We start from the raw sequence: 26,422 nt of genomic DNA on the forward strand, positions 1-26,422 counted from the left end.
CAACAGAAGTATCTCTCAGATATTCTAAATCAAGCTGAGTTAACTGATAATACAACTGTCGATACTCCACTCCAGCAGAATGTCAAACTTTGCTCTACTGACGGTGAGCCTCTATCTGATCCTACCCGATATCGACATCTTGTTGGTCAGTTGGTCTATTTGTGCATCTCTCGACCAGATATCTCTCATGCTGTTGGTATTGTCAGTCAATTTGTTAGTGCCCCACGTTCTGTACACTATGCTGTCTTATTACGGATTCTTCGGTACCTCCGGGGTACTAGCACTCGCTCACTTTTGTTTCCTGCTACATCTAAGTTAGAGCTTTGTGCATATTCTGATGCTGATTGGGCTGGTGATCCAACTACCAGAAAGTCTACCACAGGTTATTGTATATTTCTTGGTGATTCCCTTATTTCCTGGCGAAGTAAGAAACAAGATGTTATTGCTCTTTCCAGTACTGAGGCAGAGTATCGTGCAATGTCCACAACAGCTAAAGAGATTATTCATCTTCGTCGCCTTCTCAGTGATTTCGGTATTTCTGTTACGACTCCTACTCCTCTCTACTGTGATAATAAGAGTGCCATCCAGATTGCTAATAATCCAGTATTTCATGAAAGGACCAAACATATTGAGATCGACGCTCATTTTGTCCGTCACCAAGTTATCAAGGACAAGACAATTCTACTTCCTCATGTTTCATCCGCTGACGAGCTTGCAGATTTCTTCACAAAGGCATTACCTGTTCATCGGTTCCAGTTTCTTGTACGCAAACTCACTTTGTTTGATCCAACATGAGTTTGAAGGGGGCTGTTGATAATAGTGTATTGTAGTGGGTTTTAGTCCCACATTGCTTGGGAGAACAAACCTCACACTCCTCTACTTGTATAAATATATGTGCACACTCAATATTCAATTCAAGGGAAATTTACCCAAGATTCTCTCTCTCTCTCTTACTTTAACAGTTTTCAAGTATAATCTTGCCACGCTATTTTAAAATGAGGTTCTTAGTTATGTTACCTCCAGCTTGAATAAGATTGCTTAAAGAATTCATAACATAATATCTTCTTAAATATTTTATTTAATTTTCTGTTCTTGAGTAAGTTTTGAATAACGTACTCTCCATAAAAATTTATAAAAGAAGAAGAAGAAGTAACAGGTACGTGTCACCTTTCCTCAAGGGAGAAAAAAAAACAAATTTGTTGAAGTTATTTTTGGAAAGTTGGCCAAAGAATGTTGTAGGAAAAAAACAAAATTCTTTTTGTAAGGAGAAAGTTTGGTCAAAACAATATTGAAAAATATTTAATAAATGTTGTAGGGTTGTAAAGGTAGGAATAGTACAGTTGTGTTTGTTTTTTAGAACAAGGAAAAAAAAAAGAAAAGAAAAATGAAATTTCTTTAGTACCTTTAATTAACAATGATAACTGAAAGAAAATTGGAAGGAATATAAAAAAAGAATTTATTTTCCCTTTATGATGGCTCAATGAGAACTAAAACTAAAGTCATATATTCCACGTACGTATACAAAATTTAAATAATTTAACATATAATTTCTTAATTTGTTAGTTTTATATTCACATAAATAAAGCAAAATTACTTCTAAAAGCAATATTGTATTAATGAACTTTCAAAAATTAACTTATAAAAAGTCTATAAACAGGGAATTCGTACACGATATTATTGCATTGTAAGACTATCATCTATAACTGAAGAATGTTTTAAACAATTCACAATGAAATTAAACGAGGCACCATCACAACAAAGTTAATAGGAGTCATTATAGCCAAGTTTCAATTCTATGCACACTAACAGCACCTAGGATAATATATAGCAAATGTATCATGTTCCCATGAATACAAAAAAGCAAGATAGCTACCAATCAAATGACAAAAAACTTAGCTCAAATTAGTGAAACGTGTCTGAGTTTAATACTGAAATAAAACCATTGACAAAAATCTAGCATATCCATTGCCAAAATAATGTTTAACTGGCGAAGTACAAACCATGTATACTAAAATAGAATCCTAAAGAAGCAAATGTTAGTAATCTCTATACGAGAAACTTGCTTGCAGCAGCCAACCTTATCCCTTTCTTGGACGTTTTATGCTTCTTCTTAACCCTCCTTATGAGCATCTTTCGCTGAGGAATGAAAAGAGAAAATATGAGTTACATAACTTCAAACAAATATGTCATAGACGCAAAAATTGGATCCTGAAGTACAAACATCAATATGCAATTATCACTCATGACATATATAACCAAATCTTCCTTTCATCATGGCTGTCATAAAACTTTTGATCAAGAGCATCATTACATCAATATCAGTTACTTCTAGATCCTCGAATAAAATTATAATCAGTTCCCCATTCTCAAAGAGCCACATTTGTAATAGCCAATACTAGCTCGACCAACTTTAAACACAAGTAAACCTGCTCTGCGGTATCTATGTATGAATGTATCAAAACTATCCATAATGAAAAGTAACGGAAAAGACAAATTATGAAAACCATCCATTTGAGAAAATAACTGCAAAAATCGACCACAAAATATTTGTGAAAACCGACCCAGTTTCAGCCGTCGGGCTGAAACTGGGTCAGGCTGAAAATATAGAGTCGGGCTGAAACTGGGTCGGTTTTGAAGAAAATTCTTTCGAAACTAAAGTCCCGTGAAGATTTTGTACATTACAAAACTTCACGGGACTTGAAGTCCCGTGAAGTTTCGGAACATATTTTGTCAAAGCCGACTCAGTTTCAGCCAGACGGCTAAAACTAGGTCGGTTTTGCCAAAATTTTTTAGAATAGGTCGGAATTTGTGATTTTTTTGTAAATATGATGGTTTTCAAAATTTGTCCTAACGGAAACATCCCAGAGAGGTGAACAAAGCCACTTTTCACTAAAATACCTCCAACCTTTTGCAATTGCATAAAACAAAGTCATTATTTCTTAAACCATAATACTATACTTCCATGGTTCTCAAAGAATCATCCAACTGTGATCCAACTAATAAGTTCACATGGCATGGACCAGATTTACCAAACAAGCAGACAGAAATCCACCAAGAATTGCCTAATTGGAGCTTATAGATAGAACTAGTCAATTATAAATCAAGAAGCCAAAGCCATCAGATATACGCAATGAAAGATACAAATCACTCGATTTTCAACATGACAAAAAATTCACCTAAATTATCTTTTTATACTATGTATGGCTAGTATTCATGCGATGCGTGCATGATATGATCCACACTTTTGCATAAAATAATTGCTAACACCTTAATAATCAACATGAATACGTCAATATGTATATAAACAATAGCTAGAAAAGAGAGATCAATGGCAAGAGAGAGGAGAAATTTGGAAAGGGTCTGCGATTTTGAAAATTTGGGGGGTACTTATAAAATAGTGGATGGTTTGTTAGTTATTAAATAGGGGTAATTATGAATTTGAATGTTGTTGTTTTTCTCCAAACTTGTCCCTCCACTAAGTTGTAAATAATTGGAAGTTGCGTGTACAATTTTTTGGGATATAATTTTTAATTGGTGACTAACATAGGAGTGAAGCACCAAAAAATAGTTTTTCTTAACTAACAGTAATAGATAATAGATAGATTGTAAGTATCTAGAATTTACATGACCACTTTGGATCAATCGGGAGCCTTCTTTAATAAAGGAAGAACATAAACAACCTCGTGGAATTTGAGAAGCCGCCACAAGACACGACTATGGAAAATTAATGGATAGTAGTAGGTCAATAATGTTACAGTCCTAATACATTTCCTAGGGAAGTTGTGTGGCTAGGAAAGTGTAAATAGACAAAATTCAGCAATTAAATTTGGAGATGCAAAGTAAGCTACCTCTTCACACCAATATCAAGCTTATGTGACGCCCATCCAAGCTTTAGCTCCAACCATCTTCTCCTTCGCCGAATTGGTAATCCCATGAAGGTCCTTCCTCGAACGGCTTCCCCACAAAGATAGTCGTAAGCTAAAAGTTGTGAGTCCTCGCTGAGTCCTTCGACTTTCGAGACCTCCTGAAATAACTTCTCTTCTGAGTAAACACGAGGTTCATGCTTACAAATTCCGGATGCAATTGAATCTATCCCACTTTTTAGTATTTGAAACTCCTCGCTCATGTTGCAAGTAGCTCCATGCTTCATTTTATATTCCATCTCACAAGAAGGCGTGGAAGTAGAAATTACTTTGGAATCTTTTTCTTCACTATTTGAAGACCCAGTATATTCTACATCACCCTCTTGATTAGCCTCCTTAACAAATAATGAATCAAGAGACAAAATGTCATTAATATTTAAGAAAATACCAATCTATCTATATTCTATATTAAAACTCTTACCACTTGACATTTTCCTATTATTAAAACAAAATTTTAAATAAAAACACTTTAAAAACTTTAAATTTTCTAAAATCGTTTTCTTGATTTGCCACTAGGCAATTTTCCCTTTTTTAAAATCATTTTCTAATATAAAAAAAAATCAATCTATCTATATCTATATACTTACTATTAAAACGCTATTCTCTGCAATTGACATGTGGCAAAATTTCCCCAAAAATCCTAAATGTAGATGTTAAATGTTTTTGTTTCTCTCCCAAGAAACCCTGCATATTCCATGCTATAGGTTGGCAACAACGGAACAGTTTGGTCTCTGCGAAACTTTGATCTACACAAACATCTTTCAATCTTCTCTCATTTCTCTCTCACTCCTTTCAAACATATTCACTTTTTCTCTCATCTTAGTCTAATCAGAGACATCTATTGCCCCCTCAGTTCTCAACCTTTCTCCCTCCTCAAAACTAACCTCTCCTCCACTGCCCTCCACCAATTCACCTCCCTCATCTCCTCCCCTATCTCACTCCTCTCTCTTACTCCTCTTCTTGTCCCACTTCTGCTCCCTCCTTAGCTTTACCACTAACTTGTTTTAGTTATAGTTATTGATGGGTGTAAGTTGGGATTTCTTGTGCAATTATTTATTGTTGACATATTAGTAATAGTAATATATAGGGACTTATTTGTAAGTTGTGTAGGGGCCTATATAAGCCCAATAGATCTCATAATAAGAGTTAGGGGTTCATACATTTTCTATTGGTATCAGAGACTCCACCCAAACCCTAGCCGCTGCCCCCCATCCCCCCACCAGACTGCCCCGCCCCTCGCTGCCCGGCTGCCCCTCTTCGCTGCCTCCCCCCCCCGGCTGCACCCCCTCGCTGCCTCCCTCCTCCTCCCGGCCCCCGAGCCCGGCGCCGCCCCCCGCCGCGCGCGGCGCCCCGCCCGCTGCCCTCCCCCGCCCTCGGTGCGATGCAGCTGCGTGGAGGTCCGCTAGCGGATCAGTGAAGCCGCTCCCTCCTTTCCTCTCGGATGGCAGGCGCGCGCGCACTCCCCTTCTCGGGCATCTAGCCACGCCCCCCCCTTCGAGCAGCGCTGACGCCATTACCGAAGCCTCCCCCATTCGGCGCGGCCTGACTCTCTGACGTTCACCCTGCCGAACCTCGAGTTTGGCATGGATTCCCTCGACATTTCAGTCCTCGAACTGATGAGAGGAAGAGTGTATATCTCACGGCGATGAGATATATCACTTTCAATTCTTGTTTCCTCTGAGAAACAAGAATATTGTTGAGATCTTACTCTTGTTGTGCAGCAGAAGTGCTGCCAAAATTTTTCACCGCGCACAACAAGGGTTTGAAGAAAAAGGTGAACAGGTGTTGGTTCTGAAGCCTGATCGATGGAGGAGATCATCAAGAAGTTGAACCCTGCGGAGGTGTCAACTTTGATGAAGTTGATGAAGTTGTCGGCTGATGAAAGCGCGACAAGACCATCGAAGAAGTTGAAGCTTCCGACCATCGATCTGAAGCTTGATGGACCGAGTACTTACCTGAGTTGGTCATGACGTGTGAGATACACCCTTGCAGGGAGGAACCTGGAGGGTTACTTGACCGGAGAGAAGACAGAACCGGATGAGGACTCGAGAGGACGAGATGAGTGGAAGTCCACTCATATGTTGGTGTACATCTGGCTTCTCAACTCGTTGGTCCCGACGATCGCCGCCACGGTGGATGGCATTGAGAAGGTGAAGGACGTCTGGGAGAAGTTGAGGAGGACATATGATGGAGTGGGGAATAACCTGAGGGTGTTCCAGATTAAAGGAGAGATCGACGCCACAGTCCAGAGAGAGAGGACTGTACAGGAATATGCCACAGAGCTGGAGTGCCTGTGGCTAGATTATGATCACTTTTCCCCCCGGGCGAGCTGCAAGGACCCGGGATGTAAAGAGCGGGAGGCTTTTCTACAAGAGAGGACTATGGTGTTTCTCAATGGATTGACATCAGAGTTCGCTCAGCGAATTACATTACTGCTAGCTCAGCCGAAAATTCCCACGTTTGAGGAGGCTGTCTCGACTATGATCCAGGAGGACACTCGCATTAGGCTGCAGGCGGGGACATGTGAACTTCCTGTGGTAAAGTCAGCATTGGCAGCATCTAGCAATACTGGATCCAGGGGAGAGACTCGGCAGTGCTACAACTACGGTGAAGTGGGTTATCTAAGGCATGCTTGCACCAAGCCACCTAAGGAAGGAGATTCGGGTGGACGTGGACAGTTCGGAGAGCGTGGTCGTGATCGTGGGGGTCGACGAGGTGGAAGAGGAGCAGGCAACCAGACGAATCTGATGGTAGCAGAAGGAGGAGAAGAAGCCGAGGTAATCTTTACTGAGGAGGATCAGGCGCTCCTGGCGATACTCAGGAGGAAGCAGAAAGTAGCAGGGGATGAAGACAGGAGGAGTGGGACAGAGGAGGCATCCACATCATTCTTCGCCAGAGGCAACACTGCTACCTATGCTCATCCGACCAAAGGTACTGATGACATACATGCTCTTGCTTCTATGTCTCCCGACAAATCATCAGAATGGATAGTCGACTCCGGTGCGTCTCGACATGTGACAGGTAATGCTAGTGAGTTCTCATCATATACTCACCTAGCATCGCCAGATAGTATTCAAACAGCTGATGGTACATTTCAGCCAGTGGTTGGTAAGGGTACAGTCGATTGTACAGGTTCTGTAACTTTGTCTAATGTTTTACATGTTCCTTCCTTTCCAGTCAATCTTTTGTCCATTAGTGTTATCATCCTCCAACTAAAATGTATTGTTTCTTTTGATATTCCCAATGTGATCTTCCAGGAGAAGGAGACAGGGCGGAGACTTGGGACTGACACATGACGTAGTGGACTGTGGTATCTGGATCGTGAAGGGCTAGATTCAGCATTGGTGTCAATGATAGAGAGAGCAGAAGTAGGATCTGAGATGAGTGCTGAGAGTGTGTTGATGCTTCATCACCAGCGTTTGGGACACTCATCCTTTAGTGTTTTAAGTAGGTTGTATCCATCTCTATTTGAGAAAGCAAATAAGCAGAACCTTGTGTGTGATGCATGTGAGTTTGAAAAGCTTACTAGAAGTTCTTATGTAAGTTCTGGTCATAGGAGTTCTCGTGCATTCGACCTGATACATTCAGATATTTGGGGGCCTTGTTCTACAAGTTCTATGAATGGATACAAGTATTTTGTTACCTTTATTGATTGTTTCTCCCGCATTACTTGGTTGTACCTGATAAAAAATAAGAGTGAAGTGTTTGGTTGCTTTCAAAACTTTCATAGGTATGCTCAGACTCAATACGTCGCTGTGGTGAAGGTATTGAGATCTGATAATGGGACGGAGTATACTAACAAAGCGTTTGGTGAATACTTGTCAGCTCAGGGAATACAACACCAGACTACGTGTCCATACACACCAGCTCAAAATGAAGTAGCGGAAAGAAAAAATAGACATCTTTTAGAGGTTGCTAGAACTAGAAGTATGATGATCTCCATGAATGTCCCGGAAATATTATGGGGGCAAGCAGTGTTGATCGCAGCAGCACTAATCAACAGAATGCCCTCAAGAGTACTGGATTGGAAGTCTTCGTGTGAGTCGTTGAAGGGAGATAATGGTGGGCTTCTTCCACTCAAGGTGTTTGGCTGTGTGTGCTTTGTGAAGGACAACAGGCCATCCGTCGGGAAGCTTGCCCCTAGAATGGTGAAATGCATCTTTGTGGGATATTCTGCTACTCAGAAGGAATATGTTTGCTGGAACCCGGTGGAGAAAAGGTTGTTTGTGAGCATGGATGTGCACTTTCGAGAACTCGAGTCATATTACACCCGAAAGGTAACTTCATCCGTTGGTAACTCGCCTAATACTGGAAGTATGAGGCGAGAGGAGGAGAATGGTGAGAGATTGGTAAATGTGAAGAAATCAATGTCTGAGAATGGTGAGAGATCAGAAAAATCAATTTTTGTAACGATTCCTTGGGAAGGAGAATTGGTTGAGGAGGAGCAGGAGAATGAAGAAGAGGAGAATGAGACAAGAGGTGTTAGGCCCACGGCTCAGGGGGAGCTACTTACCTATAGTAGGAAGGGGAAACAAATTACGGGAACAGTATCTACAGTGCCACCGGTGCCAAGTCCCTTGCCAACGCCTGCTCCGACTCTTGAGACACCTACACCACCACCAGATTCCTCTCAAGGTGATATCATTCCTCTTCCTACTCCTCCCACACCAATATCTGTACGGAGGAGTACTCGTAGTAATACGGAAAATCCTCCCGATAGATATGGTTGGGATCTTGTCCAGTTTGTATCATATTCTAATAGCCACCCTGCACATAGAGCATTCATTGCATCACTGGACTCTGTTACTATACCTAACAATTGGCAGGTTGCAAAGAAGGACCAAAAATGGAAAGTTACTATGCACGAAGAGCTAGGGGCCCTTGAGAAAAACCATACTTGGGAGTTAGTAAAACTACCAAAAAGGAAGAGAGCAGTTGGATGCAAGTGGGTCTTCACTGTGAAGCAGAATCCAGATGGACAGGTTGAGCGCTACAAAGCTCGTCTGGTGACAAAAGGATATAGTCAGACATATGGCATCGACTATGATGAGATTTTTGTACCAGTGGCGAAGATGAGCACTGTTCGGACCTTGATCTCTCTGGCAGTAAATGGTGGATGGAAGCTACACCAATTAGATGTGAAGAATGCATTTCTTCATGGAGATCTGGTGGAAGAGGTATACATGGATATTCCGCCAGGATTCGACACAGAACAGACAGTGAGCAAGGTCTGCAGATTGAAAAAGTCTCTATATGGCCTGAAGTAATCTCCTCGTACTTGGTTCGACAGATTTAGACGGGCTATGATAGGTATGAGATACCGACAGATTAACGCCGATCATACCGTGTTCTTTCGACGAAATGAAGGTCACATCACCATGCTTACGGTATATGTGGATGATATGATTATTACCGGGGATGATGAGAAGGAGATTGCCCAACTTAAAGTGAGACTGGGTAAGGAATTCGAGGTGAAAGATCTTGGCTTGCTTCGATACTTTCTTGGAATAGAAATAGCTCGAGGAACGGAGGGGATTGTCCTATCCCAGAGAAAGTATGCACTGGATCTTCTCAAAGAGACAGGGATGTTAGGGTGTAAACCTGTAACTACACCGATCGACCAGAAGTGCAAGCTGGGTGCTGAAGCTGGAGAACCAGTTGATTGTGACAGATACCAAAGGCTGGTGGGCAGGTTGATCTATCTGAGTCACACACGTCCCGATATCTCTTTTGCAGTGAGCGTGGTGAGCCGCTACATGCATGATCCGAAGAAGGGTCATATGGACGCTGTGTACCAGATTCTGAGATATTTGAAGAGTACCCCCGGAAAGGGGCTGATATTCAGAAAGAGTGGACATGTGAGCATCGAGGGTTATTGCGACTCTGATTGGGCTAGGGGCTGATATTCAGAAAGAGTGGACATGTGAGCATCGAGGGTTATTGCGACTCTGATTGGGCTAGCTGTGCTGATGACAGGAGGTCCACAGCATCGAGGGTTATTGCGACTCTGATTGGGCTAGCTGTGCTGATGACAGGAGGTCCACCTCGGGATACTACATCTTTATAGGAGGCAACTTAGTCTCGTGGAAGAGTAAGAAGCAGTCAGTGATGGCGAGATCAACAGCTAAGGCAGAGTATAGAGCTATGGCCTTAGGAGTTGCTGAGTTGCTATGGTTGAAGAGTATGCTGGTTGAGCTGGAGCTGGATCAATGAGCTAAGATGAAGTTATGGTGTGATAACAAGTCAGCTATCAGTATCGCCAATAACTCAGTGCAGCATGATAGAACCAAACACATCGAGATCGATAGGTTCTTCATCAAAGAAAAGTTGGATAGTGGACTACTGGAGCTAAATCATGTTTCAACTAAGGACCAGGCAGCAGATTGTCTGACTAAAGAACTTAGCTCATTAGATATGATTAGAGGATGTGACAAGATGGGCTTAGTGGATATCTTTCGCCCATCTTGAGGAGGAGTGTTGACATATTAGTAATATATAGGGATTTATTTGTAAGTTGTGTAAGGGCCTATATAGCCCAAGAGATCTCATAATAAGAGTTAGGGTTTCATACATTTTCTACTTTTATTCATTTTAGTTAATCTTGATCTGACATTGTTCACTTTGTTTTGTGTTAGAAGTTTTTGTGATCGGTGCCTCGACAGAGAGAACAAATGCCCTCCCCTTTCCTACTATGTAGTAAGTGCTAGCTGGTCAAGTGATACGAGTTGCCGTGCGAGCATCATTTGGTCGCGGAATTACCAAAATATGGGTTGAAAAAAAGACAACCAAAACACAAGAACAATTCAGTTTGACGAAGAAAAATACCTTCTTTAGATTATGAAGAATCAATTATTACAAATCTCTCCCTCACAATCTCACTAGAATCGAGAACAACCTCTCAATCCTCTCTAAACCCTAATACAAATATTAGAATTTCTCTCTGATCTAAGATCATGTTTAGAAACCCTAAACAACCCTTTATATAGGTGTACAAGCGTGGATGACAATCTGGTAAATAACCAAGCCCAAAACCGGAATACACGTGAACAGAAACCCAAACGAACCAGAAAACCTTCGATGAGTCGACTCATGAACAGTTATGAGTCGACTCATGACCTCATATGAGTCGACTCATAACTGATGAGTCGATTGGTCAGAAACTTTTGCTAACAGGACTGGGTTTCGTGAGTCGACTTATGACAGGCATGAGTCGACTCAACCTGATGGGTCGACTCATGCACATGTATGAGTCGACTCACGAGCTGAAAACTGAATTCTTTGAATCTGCTGCTCGTCGTCTCGTTCCACGCTTCCACCTACGTTCCACTGTATTGTTTTACACCCTTATTCTCATGCTATCATGAGAATCATCTATCTTCAAGCTCCCATGAGGATCGCTAAGTTCCGAAGAGAAGATACACCCGTATCATAGGTCCCCTATTTAAGAACTTGAAGTCCTGTTCAAGTTAAAACTTTTGCTGAGGAAACTCTCGAGCTCCTCCATCTTTTCTGTACCATTTGGCCCTGCTAGGAACTTGGTCTCGACGTCCGATCGGAAACATCTCATCCATCCCGCGTCTCATCGTAATCACCTTTCGCCCCAAGTTGTAATCCTTTATCGATGGTTTTTCTGAAAGTCTAATGCACAGCGAGACAAACTTCTTGCTTGCATTCACTAGCCTCTTCGCTCGCGTCACCGTCCCCAAGCTTGTCTCCCTCGGAAGAGATGCCGAACGAAATATGAACTTTTCACCATCCTTAGTAAATGTGTACTTCTGAGCCGGCCTCTCGTAGATCGCATATCTATCCCATAAGTACGAATTGCCCAGTATAATCTGACAAACATCTAATGGAACGACGTCGCACGTGACCTCGTCAATATACGACTCGTGGAGCGTAAATCTGACAGTGCATTGATCAACTACATTCAGTTTCTCCTCCTTCTGAATCTACCCCAATGGATAGGGCTTCGGATGCTTGACTGTCTTCAGACCCAGCTTCTGAACCAATACCTCGGATATCAAATTCTTCTCGTTGCTCGAATCAACAATGGCATCAACCGAACTGGTCTTTACTTGCAACTTAAGAACAAAGAGTTTCTCTTTCGGGTCGTCGTCCTCTTTCGTGATCTGCTTCCCCGCCATAAGGTTGAGACTATTGTTGGGTTCTGTCATCCCCGGGACTTCTTTCGGACATTGAGCTATCATGTATGTCTTTTTCTCCTTCTTCTTCAACCCTCTTGGCTTGAGATGAGGATACTTTTCCCAGCACCGATCAGCTGTGTCATGTCTTCTCGTAGTGACTACAAATCAGCCCTGCCTTCCCTGAATCACCCTTCTTCTTCTCCTCCTTAGATTGAGAACCACTAGACTCGTCTCCCATCTGTTTGGAGTCTCACTTAGCCTTGTTGCCCTTCTTTTGCTTGCCCTCGAGGGCAATAGCCTTCACGTTCGCCTCTGCAATTGATTCTACCGTGAATAGCTTCATCTCCTTTCGGATGTAATTGCTCAATCCCGCCATATACTTCATAAACACGGAATATTTCTCTGTCGCAATATTAAGGACCATTGCCTACTGCTGGAACTCCGTGGTGTGTTCTTGAACAGTTTGATTAACCCTTTAGCGCAAGCCGTACCACTTGTACCAATGCTCTTTAAGGAATCCCACCGGGTAGAACTGCTTCCTCAGTAACTCCTTGAACTTGTTCCACGATACCGTCTTCTTCTCCTGCTTACAGTAGGATTTCTACCACGTCAACGCGTGCCCTGAAAGCTTCAATGTCGCGAACACAATTTTTTTTTTGACGAATAGCCATAAAGAGTAAAATACGTCTCCATCCGCTCGATCCAGTCATCAAGCCTCTCGACGTCAACACTCCCATCATAAACAAGAATCTCCACCTTGAAGTCAATCTTCAGGTTCTGATAAGAATTCTTACCCCCTTGATGCAATGCAGTCTTAATGGTCTCCTCCTCTTCGTCGGAATCTGAATCTACTCTTTTCACATCGGACTCAATAATTTTCTTCGAAGAAGATTCACCTTGTTTGTCACCTCCATGGATAAGATTGACAAGTTGTGTGAGAGTCGAACCTATCCTCTCGATATGCTTCTCCAATGCATCAATCCTCGTGGAATTATCTCCTTCAACCATCTTCTTCCTCCTTAAAACCTAGACTCATTCCAATGAAATAAGGACCTCGCCAAGCTTTTTTTGTATTACGATCGAGTCAGGACCATACACAGAATACCCCCTTCGCAGGATCTGATCGTTCTGATATCAACTTGATACGAGTTGTCGTGCGAGCACCATTTGGTCGTGAAATTACCAAAATGTGGTTTGAGAAGAAGACAACCAAAACACAAGAACAATTCAGTTTGGCGAAGAAAAATACCTTCTCTAGATTATGAAGAATCAATTATTACAAATCTCTCTCTCACATTCTTACTAGAATCGAGAACAACCTCTCAATCCTCTCTAAACCCTAATACAAAGATTAGAATTTCTCTCTGATCTAAGATCAAAATAACCCTTTATATAGGTGTACAAACGTGGATGGTAATCTGGTAAATAACCAAGCCCAAAACCAACAGGAATACACGTGAACAGAAACCCAAACGAACCGGAAACCTTCGATGAGTCGACTCATAAACAGTTATGAGTCGACTCATGACCTCATATGAGTCGACTCATAACTGATGAGTCGACTGGTTAGAAACTTTTGCTAACAGAGCTGGGTTTCGTGAGTCGACTCATGAGAGGCATGAGTCGACTCATGACAGACATGAGTCGACTCAACCTGATGAGTCGACTCATGCACATGTATGAGTCGACTCATGAGCTGAAAACTAGATTCTTCGAATCTGTTACTCGTCGTCTCGTTCCACGCTTCCACCTGCGTTCCACTGTACTGTTTTACACCCATATGCTCATGCTATTATGAGAATCATCTATCCTCAAGCTCCCATGAGGATCGTTAAGTTCCGAAGAGAAGATGCACCCGTATCATCAAGCTAATATAGTAAACTTTTATAAGTATTTAAATGCTTGATTATTAGATAATATGAATTTTGTGGGGCTTTGTTTCTTTGAATATGTTTAGAAGAAGATGGGTATAAAGGATTGTTCTGACTACACGACTGCACATACTCTGTAGTTGCTACAGCAAAATGGTAGCAAGGTAATATCCCAATGACAGATGAAATCTTAACAATCCCTATCACTAATTTTAATTAGTATTATGTTGTTTTAATTTATTAACATCCCGTACACATAAAATTATGCAGTCGGACTCTAAAGGTGAACTTCACTAAATTATTATTTGCAACTTTAATTGTGGACATAATCTAACTCATGTTGTGTTCTCAACAAACTGGTTCAAACTTCAGAAAAAAGCCTTTGACATCATCATATTATGTTCCAAATTTATTGCAAATATGTTAATGTGAAACTGCACCAAAATTTCTTGGGTTAGAAGTAGTTACAAATATACAATCCCGTAGTGAGAGTGCATTGGTTTCTATGTCTAAATCCTAACTCGCGTTTCTTTGACTTTCTCCAGAGATATATATCACTATCTTAGAGAATTAGTTAGCAGCCTTTTCAACAGGCTAAGAATGACAAAATCTTTTCATTGATGTCAATAGCAGTTAGCTTCACTAATACACATTAAGTCCAAAGTGATTATGTGATTCAGATTCTTTATAATTATTCACTTCGTTGAGCTAATCGATTTCACAAATTATTTTTTAAATGCTTGAGGGATGGAATGTGGGTTTACGAACTAAGATCATCTATAGTTACCTCCATTTGGCTAACGAACCGAACGTGAGACACTTGTGCATCAACCCAAAAAGGTCTATAAAATGTAATTTTCATGTAAATTTTCAGGTGTATGTATTTAGTTTTTATCCAAATCAAAACCAAGTAGAAGACCTGAAGAATTTCATTATAACATAAAAAAAATTAAACAAGTGTATACAAGGGAGCAGTGATAACTAAACTATACTTTTTTAAACTACTCTCACGCTACACACCTGAAGTTGTGGGGTCCTTGATGACTCGTCAAATTTGAAAGCAATTCAAATAAGAAAGACCTCACACTTTTCCAAGTAGTAGTGTAGGAGTAGTTTGAAGAGTATAGTTTAGTTAGAATTATCCTGTAAAGGTTAGTTATACTATTTTCTATTTAGTAGTTTTATAACTTTGAAGTATATTCTTTCTTTCAGTACGATTATTTCTATATTTCCCTTTATTTTTGTATTTTACTTATAATAATGGGAAAGTTGCTTTGTTCTAACTGTCTTTGTTTCTTTAGAAAAGGTTTCTAAACGTGTATCTTATTTCTTTTATTTACTTATGGTTTGTTTTGATTCGACATATTCTGATTCATCTATTCATATTAGCCCTAAGAATCTTTTTTTCTTCTCTTTTTTGCAGGTTTTGATTTAATAGGAAATACTTTGAATTCCCTTCAATTAGTACTATTCCTCTTTATCTTCCTCTTCTTGACAAGAACTCTCAATTAGACAAAACTACTCATGATTAAAAATTTAGTTAGCATATGATAATCCTAATGTAACATTATTTAAATATTATAAATTTTATTGGCTTTTGTTTTGTTCAATTGGTATTGTTATGATGATGAATCTCTCGCTAACTGATAATCAAATTTGTAACTTAATGATGATCAGCTAAACTTTTTGGTTAATGAAATTTTAAAATTCATCTTCTTTTGTCTATTTTTAAAATAAAAGCTCAACAAGAAAATATTCCGTGCAATGCACGGGGATCTGAAACAACATATGACTAATTATTCAAACAACCCATTATTTAAAATTTTACTACTTCCAGACTGAACTTACTACCCTCACAGTTCTACTGTTGCAGATAGACCCCTTAAAACAGTTTCAATTGCTGCAGATAGGCCCCCGAGCTTGTTGCAGATAGAACCCCTGAAAGGGGTCAAAAAAAAATTCACTCATGGGGGTCCATCTGCAACAAAGGTTCAGCTCAGCTGAGACAATATACCTCAAAAACCAATCAACCATAATCAAACAAAAAACCCAACCTTTCGAGCCTTGGCGAGCTTCCGACGGTCAAGCTCGTCCTGCAACTGGCGAAGATTGTACCGCAACTTTGCGCCCTTATCGGGCAAGCCCTTGCGCAAATTAGAGCCCAAGGTATTGGAAATCCTCTGGATTTTTTCACTGATTTGATGATCGCTCAGTGCGGATATGAAGCCCGGATCGATGTTATTGCGAACAATCTCTATTTCAGGGGATGGGGAATCGGTGTTTTTAGAGGAGAGGAGATCATTCCAATCGAATGTTAGAGGGGCTTTGGCCATTAAAAGAGAAGGGGGGAGGAAGAAAGAGGCGAATAGAAGAGGTTTTGTTTGAAGGGTTGTTTGGGGGGTTTCCTTCATTTTTTTTAGGGAAAAATGCTTCTAGCCCCTAAAAGACAAGAAAATGTGCTTCTAACCCTTAAGATTTTGTCACCGGGTGTTTTGCCTCCAAAAATAAAGATTTTATTCTCTGAGCCTCAAAACACAAAACCCAAGAGATTAAAATATGTGAAGACCATAATATCCTTCTCTCTCTCTCTTTATCATGATGTATTGAGATGATAGTTAAAATGATTGATGAGAATTATTTTATTATTTTTGTTTTTTATTATTTTCGTTGTTTGTATTGGGAGATTGTTAAAGTTACGGGGTTTTTTATTATTTTCGTTGTTTGTATTGGGAGATTGTTAAAGTTACGGGTTAATTGTTAATGTTACGAGTTAATTGTTAATGTTTAAAGTTACGGGTTAATTGTTAATGTTACGAGTTAATTGTTAATGTTACGGGTCAATTGTTAAGGTTATGGATCCTCTCCCCCTCTCACCCTCTCTTTATCATGATGTTACTGTGATGATATTAAAATGATTGAAGAGGATTATTATTTTATTATTTTTGTTTTTTATTATTTTCGTATTTTTAGAATATTCGTTGTTAAGGATAATGATTGGTTGTAAAGGTTATGCATTGATTGTTAAGGTTACGAGTTGGTTGTTAAGGTTACGGGTTTGTTGTTTTATGCATTGATTGTTAAGGTTACGAGTTGGTTGTTAAGGTTACGGGTTTGTTGTTAAGGTTATGGGTTTATTGTGTAGGTTACGAGTTTGTTGTTAAGGTTACAGGTTTAATTGTTAAGGGTTACGGGTTTAATTGTTAATTGTTAAGAATAATGATTGGTTGTGAAGGTTACGGGTTGGTTGTTAAGGTTACGGGTTGGTTGTTAAGGTTATGAGTTTGTTATGTAGGTTACGGTTTAATTGTTAATGTTACGTGTTTAATTGTTAAGGTTATGGGTTTAATTGTTAATGTTACGAGAGAGAGAGAGAGAGAGAGAGAGAGAGAGAGAGAGAGAGAGAGAAGGGATACATAACCTTAACAATTGACCCGTAACCTTAACAATTAAACTCATAACCTTAACAATTAAACTCGTAACCTTAACAATTAAACCCGTAACCTTAACAATTAACCCGTAACCTTAACAATTAAACCCGTAACCTTAACAATTAAACCCGTAACCTTAACAATTGACCCGTAACCTTAACAATTGACCCGTAACCTTAACAATTGACCCGTAACCTTAACAATTAAACTCATAACCTTAACAATTGACCCGTAACCTTAACAATTAAACCCGTAACCTTAACAATTAAACCCGTAATATTAATAATTAAACCGTAACCTTAACAATTAAACATGTAACCTTAACAATTAAATCCGTAACCTTAATAATTGACCCGTAATCTTAACAATTAAACTCGTAACCTTAATAATTAACCCGTAACCTTAACAATTAAACCCGTAACCTTAACAATTGACCCGTAACATTAACAATTAAACCTATAACCTGCACAACAAACCCATAACCTTAACAAAAAACCAGTAACCTTAACAACCAACCCGTAACCTTAACAATCAATGCATAACCTTTACAACCAACCATTATCCTTAACAATGAATATTCTAAAAATACAAAAATAATAAAAAACGAAAATAATAAAATAACAATCCCCTTCAATCATTTCAACATCATCATAGTAACATCATGAGAGAGAGAGAGAGAGAGGATACATAACATTAATAATTGACCCATAACATTAACAATTAACTCGTAACCTTAACAATTAACCCATAACTTAACAATCTCCCAATACAAACAATGAAAATAATAAAAAACAAAAATAATAAAATAATCATCATCAATCATTTCAACTATCATCTCAGTACATCATGATAAAAAGAGAGAGAGAAGGGTATTATGGTCTTCACATATTTTAATCTCTTGGGTTTTGTGTTTTGGGGCTCAGAAAACAAAATCTTTATTATTGGGGGCAAAACACCCGTTGACAAAGTTTTGGGGGGTGGGAAGCACGTTTTCTTGACTTTTGGGGGCTGGAAGCATTTTTCCCTTTTTTTAATACCCACTTTCCTTTACTTTTTTTTTTGTGTTTCCTCACATTATTAGAAGAGTGTTTCTTATTTTTATCTCGTCAAAAAAAAATGATGAATAATTACTTTCCATCACTTTATTTAGTTTGGTTCAATTTGAAAAGATAAGAAAGTAATTGATGTGTGAATTGATTCCCTCATTTTTTTTAAGTTTGGTACAAACTTAAAAATAGAAAAAAAACCATGGTTTGTAGGCGTCTAAAATTGCCTACAAGGTTCCGCACGCAGCTCAAAATGAAGAGTGGACGAATCGAGAAGGTTCATGTCAACCAGCTCGCGCGCGTCAGTCAACATACGCGCGTCTATCAGCTCGTGCACGTCGCTCAACACGCGCGCGTCAATCAGCTCTTGCGCGTCGGTCAATACGCGCGTGTCAATCAGCTCAAGCGCGTCGGTCAACACGCATACGTCGATCAACTCGCACGCATCGGTCAACATGCACGCGTCAATCGGTTCATGCACGTCGGTCAACACGCGCACGTCAATTAGCTCACGCGCATCGGTCAACACGCGTGCATCAATCAGCTCGCGCGCGTCGGTCAACACGCACACGCCAATTAGTTCATGCGCATCAGTCAATACGCACGCGTCAATCAGTTCGCGCACGTTGGTCAACGCGCACACGTCAATCAGCTCATGCACGTCAATCGTCTCGCACGCGTCAATCAACACGCGCGCGTCGATCAACTCTAAGCGACCGAATGCACTTGTCAGTCAACTTGCGCTAGTCGGTTAGTTCCAAGTGCCGTAAAGAAGCTAACGAGCGCATGAAACAAGTTAGCAAATCGTACAAGTCAACGAGACAGTCAAATACGCCAAACGGTGGAAAATACAAGTCCCGGAAAAGTCGAAAAACACCAAACAGTTCAGCAAAAGAGCCGAACTACCCGCACCCGCGCGAGTCGAACCGCGTTGACCCGCGCCCCTGTTCCAGCCGGCGTTCCAACTGACTTGATATCATCTACAAATTGGCGTTAAGGTCGTTATTGACTGAAGATAAGGCCAAATTCACCCACCATTCTCATCCACATACCCGCATCCGGAGCCCCATATAAAATACAAAGTCTAGGGCGGAATTATTATCAAGACGTAGAGGTGCTACTGGATTGAGGAGTCAAGGAGCACGAATTTCAGCGAAGGAAAATCAGATCTCGGCGAACTTCGGCATAAAGAAGGAGCTATTCGAAGGATCTGAACCTCGTCCGTCCGTTCCTCGAGATTAGGCTAGGTCTTAATCTCGAGAAGAGCCCTTGAATTCGCTTGGTCGATTTCAGCGCTTCAAATCAAATACTTCCTCGGTGAAGGCGAAGCTCTGCCGAATTTTCCATCAACCGGATCCGATCCATAGGCGGTCCACGGATAAACCCCGGCACAGACAAAGATTCCGCATAAGCAGAAGACCGATAAACGATCTCTCTGCGTTTGTTTAATAAAGTTGTAAACTTTTTAGTTTCATTGTGTAAGGAGATCTTATAAAAAGATCAACTTTTTATTTTATTCGAGTTTATTATAACGACCAAAGTTGTAATAGATTCGATGACAATGAAAGCAACTTTTGAACAAAACATGGTTGTCGTCACCATGGTGTGCTTACTACCCAAATAGGACAAAATTAATCTTAAAATATGACCACTCAAGGGAAGAATTTTAAAATATTTAATGAATTAAGGGTATAATTTTAAATATAAGGTAGTAATTTGTAAAATTTATAAAGATTTGATGGACTAATTATGAACATTTAATAGAGCAATTCCAAATCTTTAACTATTCGAGAGACTAATTTTAAATTTTTATGAACCTATTTGAGAGTCATATTCAAAATATGAACATTTGAGGTAAGAAATTGTAAGTGATTAAATATTTGGGGGAGTAGTTTTAAATTTACGGGGGGTAATTTGCAAAATGTTTAGAGATTTTAGGGACTAATTTCAACTAATTATGGACACTTAAGGGGAGAATTCCAAACCTCTAAAGGTTTGATAAACTAATATTATGTTTGATGAAGTAATATTCAAAATTTTAAAGGATTGAGGAAATAATTGCAAGTAATTATTAATTAACTGCAAATATCAATAATCGTGAGGTTGAGGGACTTTTATAAAAATTATCACTACAAAATAAGCTACTAATGCCAAACTTGAGAATTCACAAATTTTGCAGAAACAACATCCACGGGACTAATAGTCCCGTTCATTTGCTGGGCATGCACAAAAACGTGCACACACAGTAAACAGGACTACTAGTCCGGTCGCAGAAACAAAATCCATGGGACTTGTAGCCCCGTGAATTTCCTGGAAACATAATTATGTGGTCATAACATGTATTTGAATAAGTTTCAAAACCACAATACATATAACCGCAATTAACCTTGAATATAATGCTCATACAGGTTTAAACTTGATAATTGCCTCAATTTTGAAATTTCTGCTACATAAAGATAGACAAAACAGACATATCCTACAAAAATCACCGTAAAAACTCTCTGTCTTCGTCTTCGATCCTGCGAAAATGAGGTGTTATATTCACCCCACTAACTCTTTCCATTACTCGCTTTGCAGCTACTTCAGCCTTCGACTTCCCAACGTCGTGAATCCTACATTACCACATCCATAAATATGCAAAACAAATAAACAACTAATGAACTCAAAAGATGTCAAAAAACAAGGTAGATGTTTCCAAAAAAAAGGGGAAAAAAAGTCATCTGACTATTTGACACCTTCAGTAATATTGTTAGAGATTCAAACCATCTCCACAAAAGAGTAAGACCGACTTAAAGAAAAGGGTCAATATTAACATCAAGAAAAAATAGAAATGATAAATGTGTCGGGTACCATCATAATGTAAATTATAAGAAATATGAAAAGTTTAAAGTTTAGACATCCACTATACTTGTTTATTTTACTTGCTCCGTTTGGATACAATGATATTTTACTTGTTCCCATGTTGTTTTTGCCAAAAACAAAACATCACGCGTTTGAAAACCATGATATTTTTCGAGCTAAATCATCCTCAAACACAAAACACAACACTTATTTCAAAACATCTTAAGGTGTTTTAAATTTGGTGTTTTGGTTTTGAGTTTGAGGAGGTGTTAATATAATATTTAATATAATATAGTAAATATAATTAATATGTAGTTATTATCCACATGCTTATTATATTATATTATATTATACCATACTATAGTATAGTTAATCTAATATATTAGTAATATTTATTAAATAATATATAAATATAATAATTAAAATATCTTATATAATAATATAATAACATAATAAATACTAGTATTTAATATATTGATAATGTATTATATAATAATAAATAATTATAAAATATAAATAAACTACTAAAAAATATATTCATAATATAATAATATTTATTTATGTCATAAATTATTGAAGTATTATTAATAAACTTTAACATATTAGAAATTATAACATATTAGATGATATTAACATATTTATAATATATTAATTTATTATTAATATTATAAATATAATATTTTATTATATTGATAATAATATTATATTATATTAATAATAGCATAATATTATTTTAAAAAAAATTATAATATATCATAATAACAAATTGATATACCAAAATAATTAAATATGTTATTATTTAAAATAATATGTAATAATTATAATATAACGTAACACATTAAAGTACGTACAAGATAATATTATAATACATTATACAATATTATATTGTATTATATTTAATATCTATAATACTATAATAATGTAACCTAAATTTTATAACATTTTATGTATAATATATTTTATTATAATTAATATATAATATATTAATAATATGTTTAATGCTAATATTATAACGGGTCAAACTAGCATTGTCCAAAAACACTCAACAGGTGTTTTGAAAGCACTTTGAGAGAAAAACACAACACTATAGTGTTTTGTTATAAAAACACAACAAGAAAAATACCATGATATCCAAACGAATAGTGAAGGTAATCTGTGTATATATGCCATTGAATGCTTCCCAAGGGTGATACATGTCATAAAAAAATAAAAACTACAGAACTTAGCCTTTTATATTTTATAAATAAACTAGTGGTGGACTATTGATTACAGATCCTACACAGGATATGCAAATATATAATTTCATACAATTCATCCGCAGCATTCGTTAAGACATTGTTGTGTTACGTTATAGTCACAACAAATTGCATTACACGAACATGACTAACTTTGATTTGAATTTGGAATGTTGATTTAAAATCAAAGGATTTTAAATCTAGGATTTGAAATCAATGATTTGATAGAATCTTTTGTTTGGGTGTCTTTACAAAATGCAAGGATTTGAAATCAAAAATTTGAAATATAGTGTTTGGATACATTTTATTATACATGAATTTGGATTTCAGAATTTTTGTTTTGAGAAAATTTATGTTTTCTCTTAACTCCTCAATCTTTATGCGGATATTAAGGTTTATGTTGAGGTAAAAGTTAGGATAAATTTCACAAAGCCCCCTGAGAAGTTTGACAAAATATCCAATAGATGATAAATTCCAGTAGCTTATTTATTAATAAATTTTCAAAAATGATATCCAATATATGAATCATTATTATCTTCAAACCATCATCATTATTATCTTCAAACCATCACCATTCAATTTCATAACAAAAGGAAAACAATGTTATTATCAGTTGGATCCCAGAATATCAATTCCAATATATGTACGTCACGGGAAAACAAAAACATCCAATACAAATATGGATCCATATTTAAAAAACTCCATTTTCTTTTCAATAACAAAAAATAACATGAAACTACTACTCCTCACTGAAACCTGAAGAAAAATCTGGATATTACACAATGGCATTGGCTACACTAGCAATCCTAGGCCACAAATCAGTACAGTCATTTCCAATTGGTCCAGTAATTGTAGATCCTGAAGAAGCAGAAAACATCGATTGATATATATTAGATAAAGAAGCAAAAACAAATTTATGCATTACAGTTTTCCCTACCAACAACAATGCATGTTTAAAAAAAGGATAATCCATGGGAAAAGGATGTAGACATATACCTTTCATTTATTAGATAAAGAAGCAAAGATTTTTTAAAATACTATTCTAGATGAAAAATTTGAAAACTCAGAAATGCGAGGTACATAGAATTTTCACATGATAGGATGATACAGTAACTTTGGATGATGCAGATTTATCTACCTGCAGGGCAAAATCCGACGAGATAATCCTTCCTTCCTCTATTCAAAGAATTGGTGGAAGCTCAATGCACCTAACAAGGGTTCTACTGCTGAGGAGCTCTGTGAGGTGCCCAAGGAGATGCCAATGATCACTGAGTGAACCACAATGCCTAGCTCCAGTCCAATTTGGTTCAGAATCAGATATATGGGTATCAATGGCTGAATTTCTAATTTCTATCAAAAATGTGTTGAATAACATCAAGTTGGTTCAGAATCAGATATATGGGCGTAAATGAATAAATTCACACGATAAAGAAGAAAGTACATATAACCCAAACTGGGCGTACAAGACATACAAAAGCTAAGAAAAGGTAACAAAGATGTCTAATATACACAATGATAAGCATGAGGAGATTTTACACATATTGGTTAAGCATATTCTATAGATGAGACCAAAGAACCAAGATCACCCGCACTAGCATAATCTGCCTCCTTATTATGCATCAATTACAAGAGAAAAGATATAAGCAGTAAAACTAGAACAACGACAACAACTTTGTTCGCAATTCAACTCAAAAATGACTCATAAAATTTCGTCCCAATTAATACCACAGGAGATCTAAGAGGGACAAAGTTCAGTTGGGCTTAGTATAATCTGCTTTGTTATGCGTCAGCAACAGGAGAGTAGAAATAACCAGGATTAGGTACGACCATTTTCTTGACAATTCAACTCAAAAATGACTCATAAATCCTACCAGAACTAATATGTGACGGGAGACCAACAAGAAACAAGTGAGCCACCTTTACATGATCTTGTACAAATGTCACAAACAACCATTCACTGCTCTGTGTGGTCTCCTATGAAGCATAGATAAAGGGCTTGATTATGATCACATTTCCAGCTATTTATGGCCAATAATAGGTATTTGTCCTGATCTTTGGTATTTGTATGTTTAACATATAATAGTCCTGTCTCGTGCCTTCGACATTATGTCAATAACCACCTCAAGCAAAAGATTAAAGATTTTGGATTGTACACTAATAACGCATGCAAAATGAGTTTTTGATATTCTTTCTAATTTCTTACTAAAGTTTGCCCATAAAGCTTCAACACATCTGTTACCATTGTATATAAACATGTAACTGGATGTTCAAATGTATAGTGGACCTCAATTGACGTCTCCATTTCATAATTATTCTCACAAATCACTCCGTATAAACACTTTTAATAGTAGTCTTCTACTATGAATTAGATAAACACGTAGCTGATTACTGCTCGAGTATTAATGCTCTCTTTCCATCCTTTGCAGGATAACGTAATTAAAGACAGGTAACTAGTAACCCTGTAATTATATGAAGCTAAAAGTTATGGCACAATATCCTTCAACCTTTCTGTGCTGCTCACTTAATTAATTTTCTTTGCTTAGTATGTTTTGAGAAGTAGGTTCTCCTGAGGATCACATGGATCAGGCCATTTGTTTTGGAGGGGCGGAAGTACCCATTGGTTGCCATTGGATTAAGTTTGATCTGTGGAAGTAGTGTAGGAGTAGTAGTATTAGTTATCATTATTCTATGAAAAATAGACAAAGCGATGCCAAGGACTTGGCGGAGGGATTAATGTATTTACAAATTAATCTCTCAAGTATGCATATTTAATAATTACCTCTATATTCTCATTTATGGAAGTTTTATGCCCCTCTCATTTAACACAGTTAGAGCTCATTGGATTAAGTTTGATCTAATTAAGGCATCATCTTACGTTTGATCTAAAGACATGCAGTAAGTATCAGGGGATGACTTTGTACTGAAATTAATAGAACGAACATAGGATTTCAATGTTAAATTATCGCTTAAATAGGACGAATCGAGAATAAATGACACATATTTGCAATAATGAGATGTTAAAATGCGCATCAAAAGTTGAAAAATTTTACCTTTGAGAGCGGTGATATCTCTTATTAGTCCCCTCTTCGAATCGCGAAACCGAAAAGAAAAATGTATGATTTTTATTCCCAAAACCACGTAAACCGTAGCTTGGGCTTCAACGAAAGCGAATACAACTCAAAACATTGAGCAAGCGCTTGGAGATTTTCTCCTCTTTCTCAGTGAGATCGATCTTCTCCTTCACCGTCACCGGACCCGCCATAAGTCAACTTCTCTCGAAGCCGGCGGCGCCGTCGCAATTGAAGCGACGAATCGAAACCCTAATCTAGGGAATTTGGGGCGGGATGAGATGAATTTGGGTGGGAGGAGGAGAGGAGGGAGGGATTTGAGGACGGGGGGAGAGAGAAGAAAGGGGGAGATCTATGAGATTGGGATTTGATAAATACTAAGGGGCAGTCTGGGATTTGAAATATCTGAATTTGGGATTTTAGTTTCTCCTCTTTCAAATAATTTGATTTGAAATCTCAGCCCAATTGAAAGCCCAAACTAAAGATTTGGATTTGAAATACTCTAGATTTGAAATCTAAGACCCAAATCCAAGTTCCCAAACGCAGCCTAGGGGTATGGAGGAATACTTGAAGAGAAACTGTCGGTTGAGGTTGGAGACCTGGGGTCCATATCGATGACGTCTATGTTCTTGAACTCAGAAAGGGCCAGGTCTTTGAGCAGTTCTCAGCCGAAGCCTGATTCATTAATAGATATCAAAAGGACAGCATTAGAAGTCTAGATATGCCATGAATCACCAAAAAAAAGAAGAAGAAGAATGAAAGTTATATTCATCTCTTCCTTCTTGGGAGACAACAAACAAAATTACTGACATTGATGAATTGGTGGAAAGTTGATACCTGAGAGAGTAAATCTGCAGCGATGTGGG

The 26,422-nt window shown here is 38.1% G+C and overlaps 1 protein-coding gene and 1 long non-coding RNA gene across 3 annotated transcripts; both read right to left on the reverse strand.

Moving 5' to 3' along the window:
* LOC109829003 lies at positions 1,799-16,360 on the reverse strand. The gene is made up of 3 exons (XM_020396041.1): positions 15,993-16,360; positions 3,849-4,258; positions 1,799-2,136 (listed from the first exon to the last, which is right to left on the reverse strand). Exons 1-3 carry the CDS (start codon positions 16,347-16,349, stop codon positions 2,121-2,123), a joined length of 783 nt encoding a protein of 260 aa, XP_020251630.1. The 5' UTR covers positions 16,350-16,360; the 3' UTR covers positions 1,799-2,120.
* LOC109829004 lies at positions 23,068-25,905 on the reverse strand. Of its 2 annotated transcripts, XR_002243921.1 has the most exons (3): positions 25,539-25,905; positions 23,627-23,838; positions 23,068-23,346 (listed from the first exon to the last, which is right to left on the reverse strand). It is a non-coding gene; the product is annotated as an uncharacterized LOC109829004 (long non-coding RNA). The 2 variants fall into 2 exon arrangements; XR_002243920.1 differs by lacking the exon at positions 25,539-25,905 and having other exon boundaries at positions 23,627-25,502.

Source organism: Asparagus officinalis, chromosome 1 (genome assembly GCF_001876935.1).
Source record: "Asparagus officinalis chromosome 1, Aspof.V1, whole genome shotgun sequence".
Classification (NCBI taxonomy): Eukaryota; Viridiplantae; Streptophyta; class Magnoliopsida; order Asparagales; family Asparagaceae; genus Asparagus; species Asparagus officinalis.

Excerpts from the sequence above, each read along its gene's own strand:
- LOC109829003 (XM_020396041.1), bottom strand. The coding sequence starts at position 16,349 with ATGAAGGAAACCCCCCAAACAACCCTTCAAACAAAACCTCTTCTATTC. Across the intron at positions 4,259-15,992 it reads AGCTCGCCAAGGCTCGAAAG|GAGGCTAATCAAGAGGGTGA; the intron begins GTTGGGTTTTTT and ends TTATTTGTTAAG.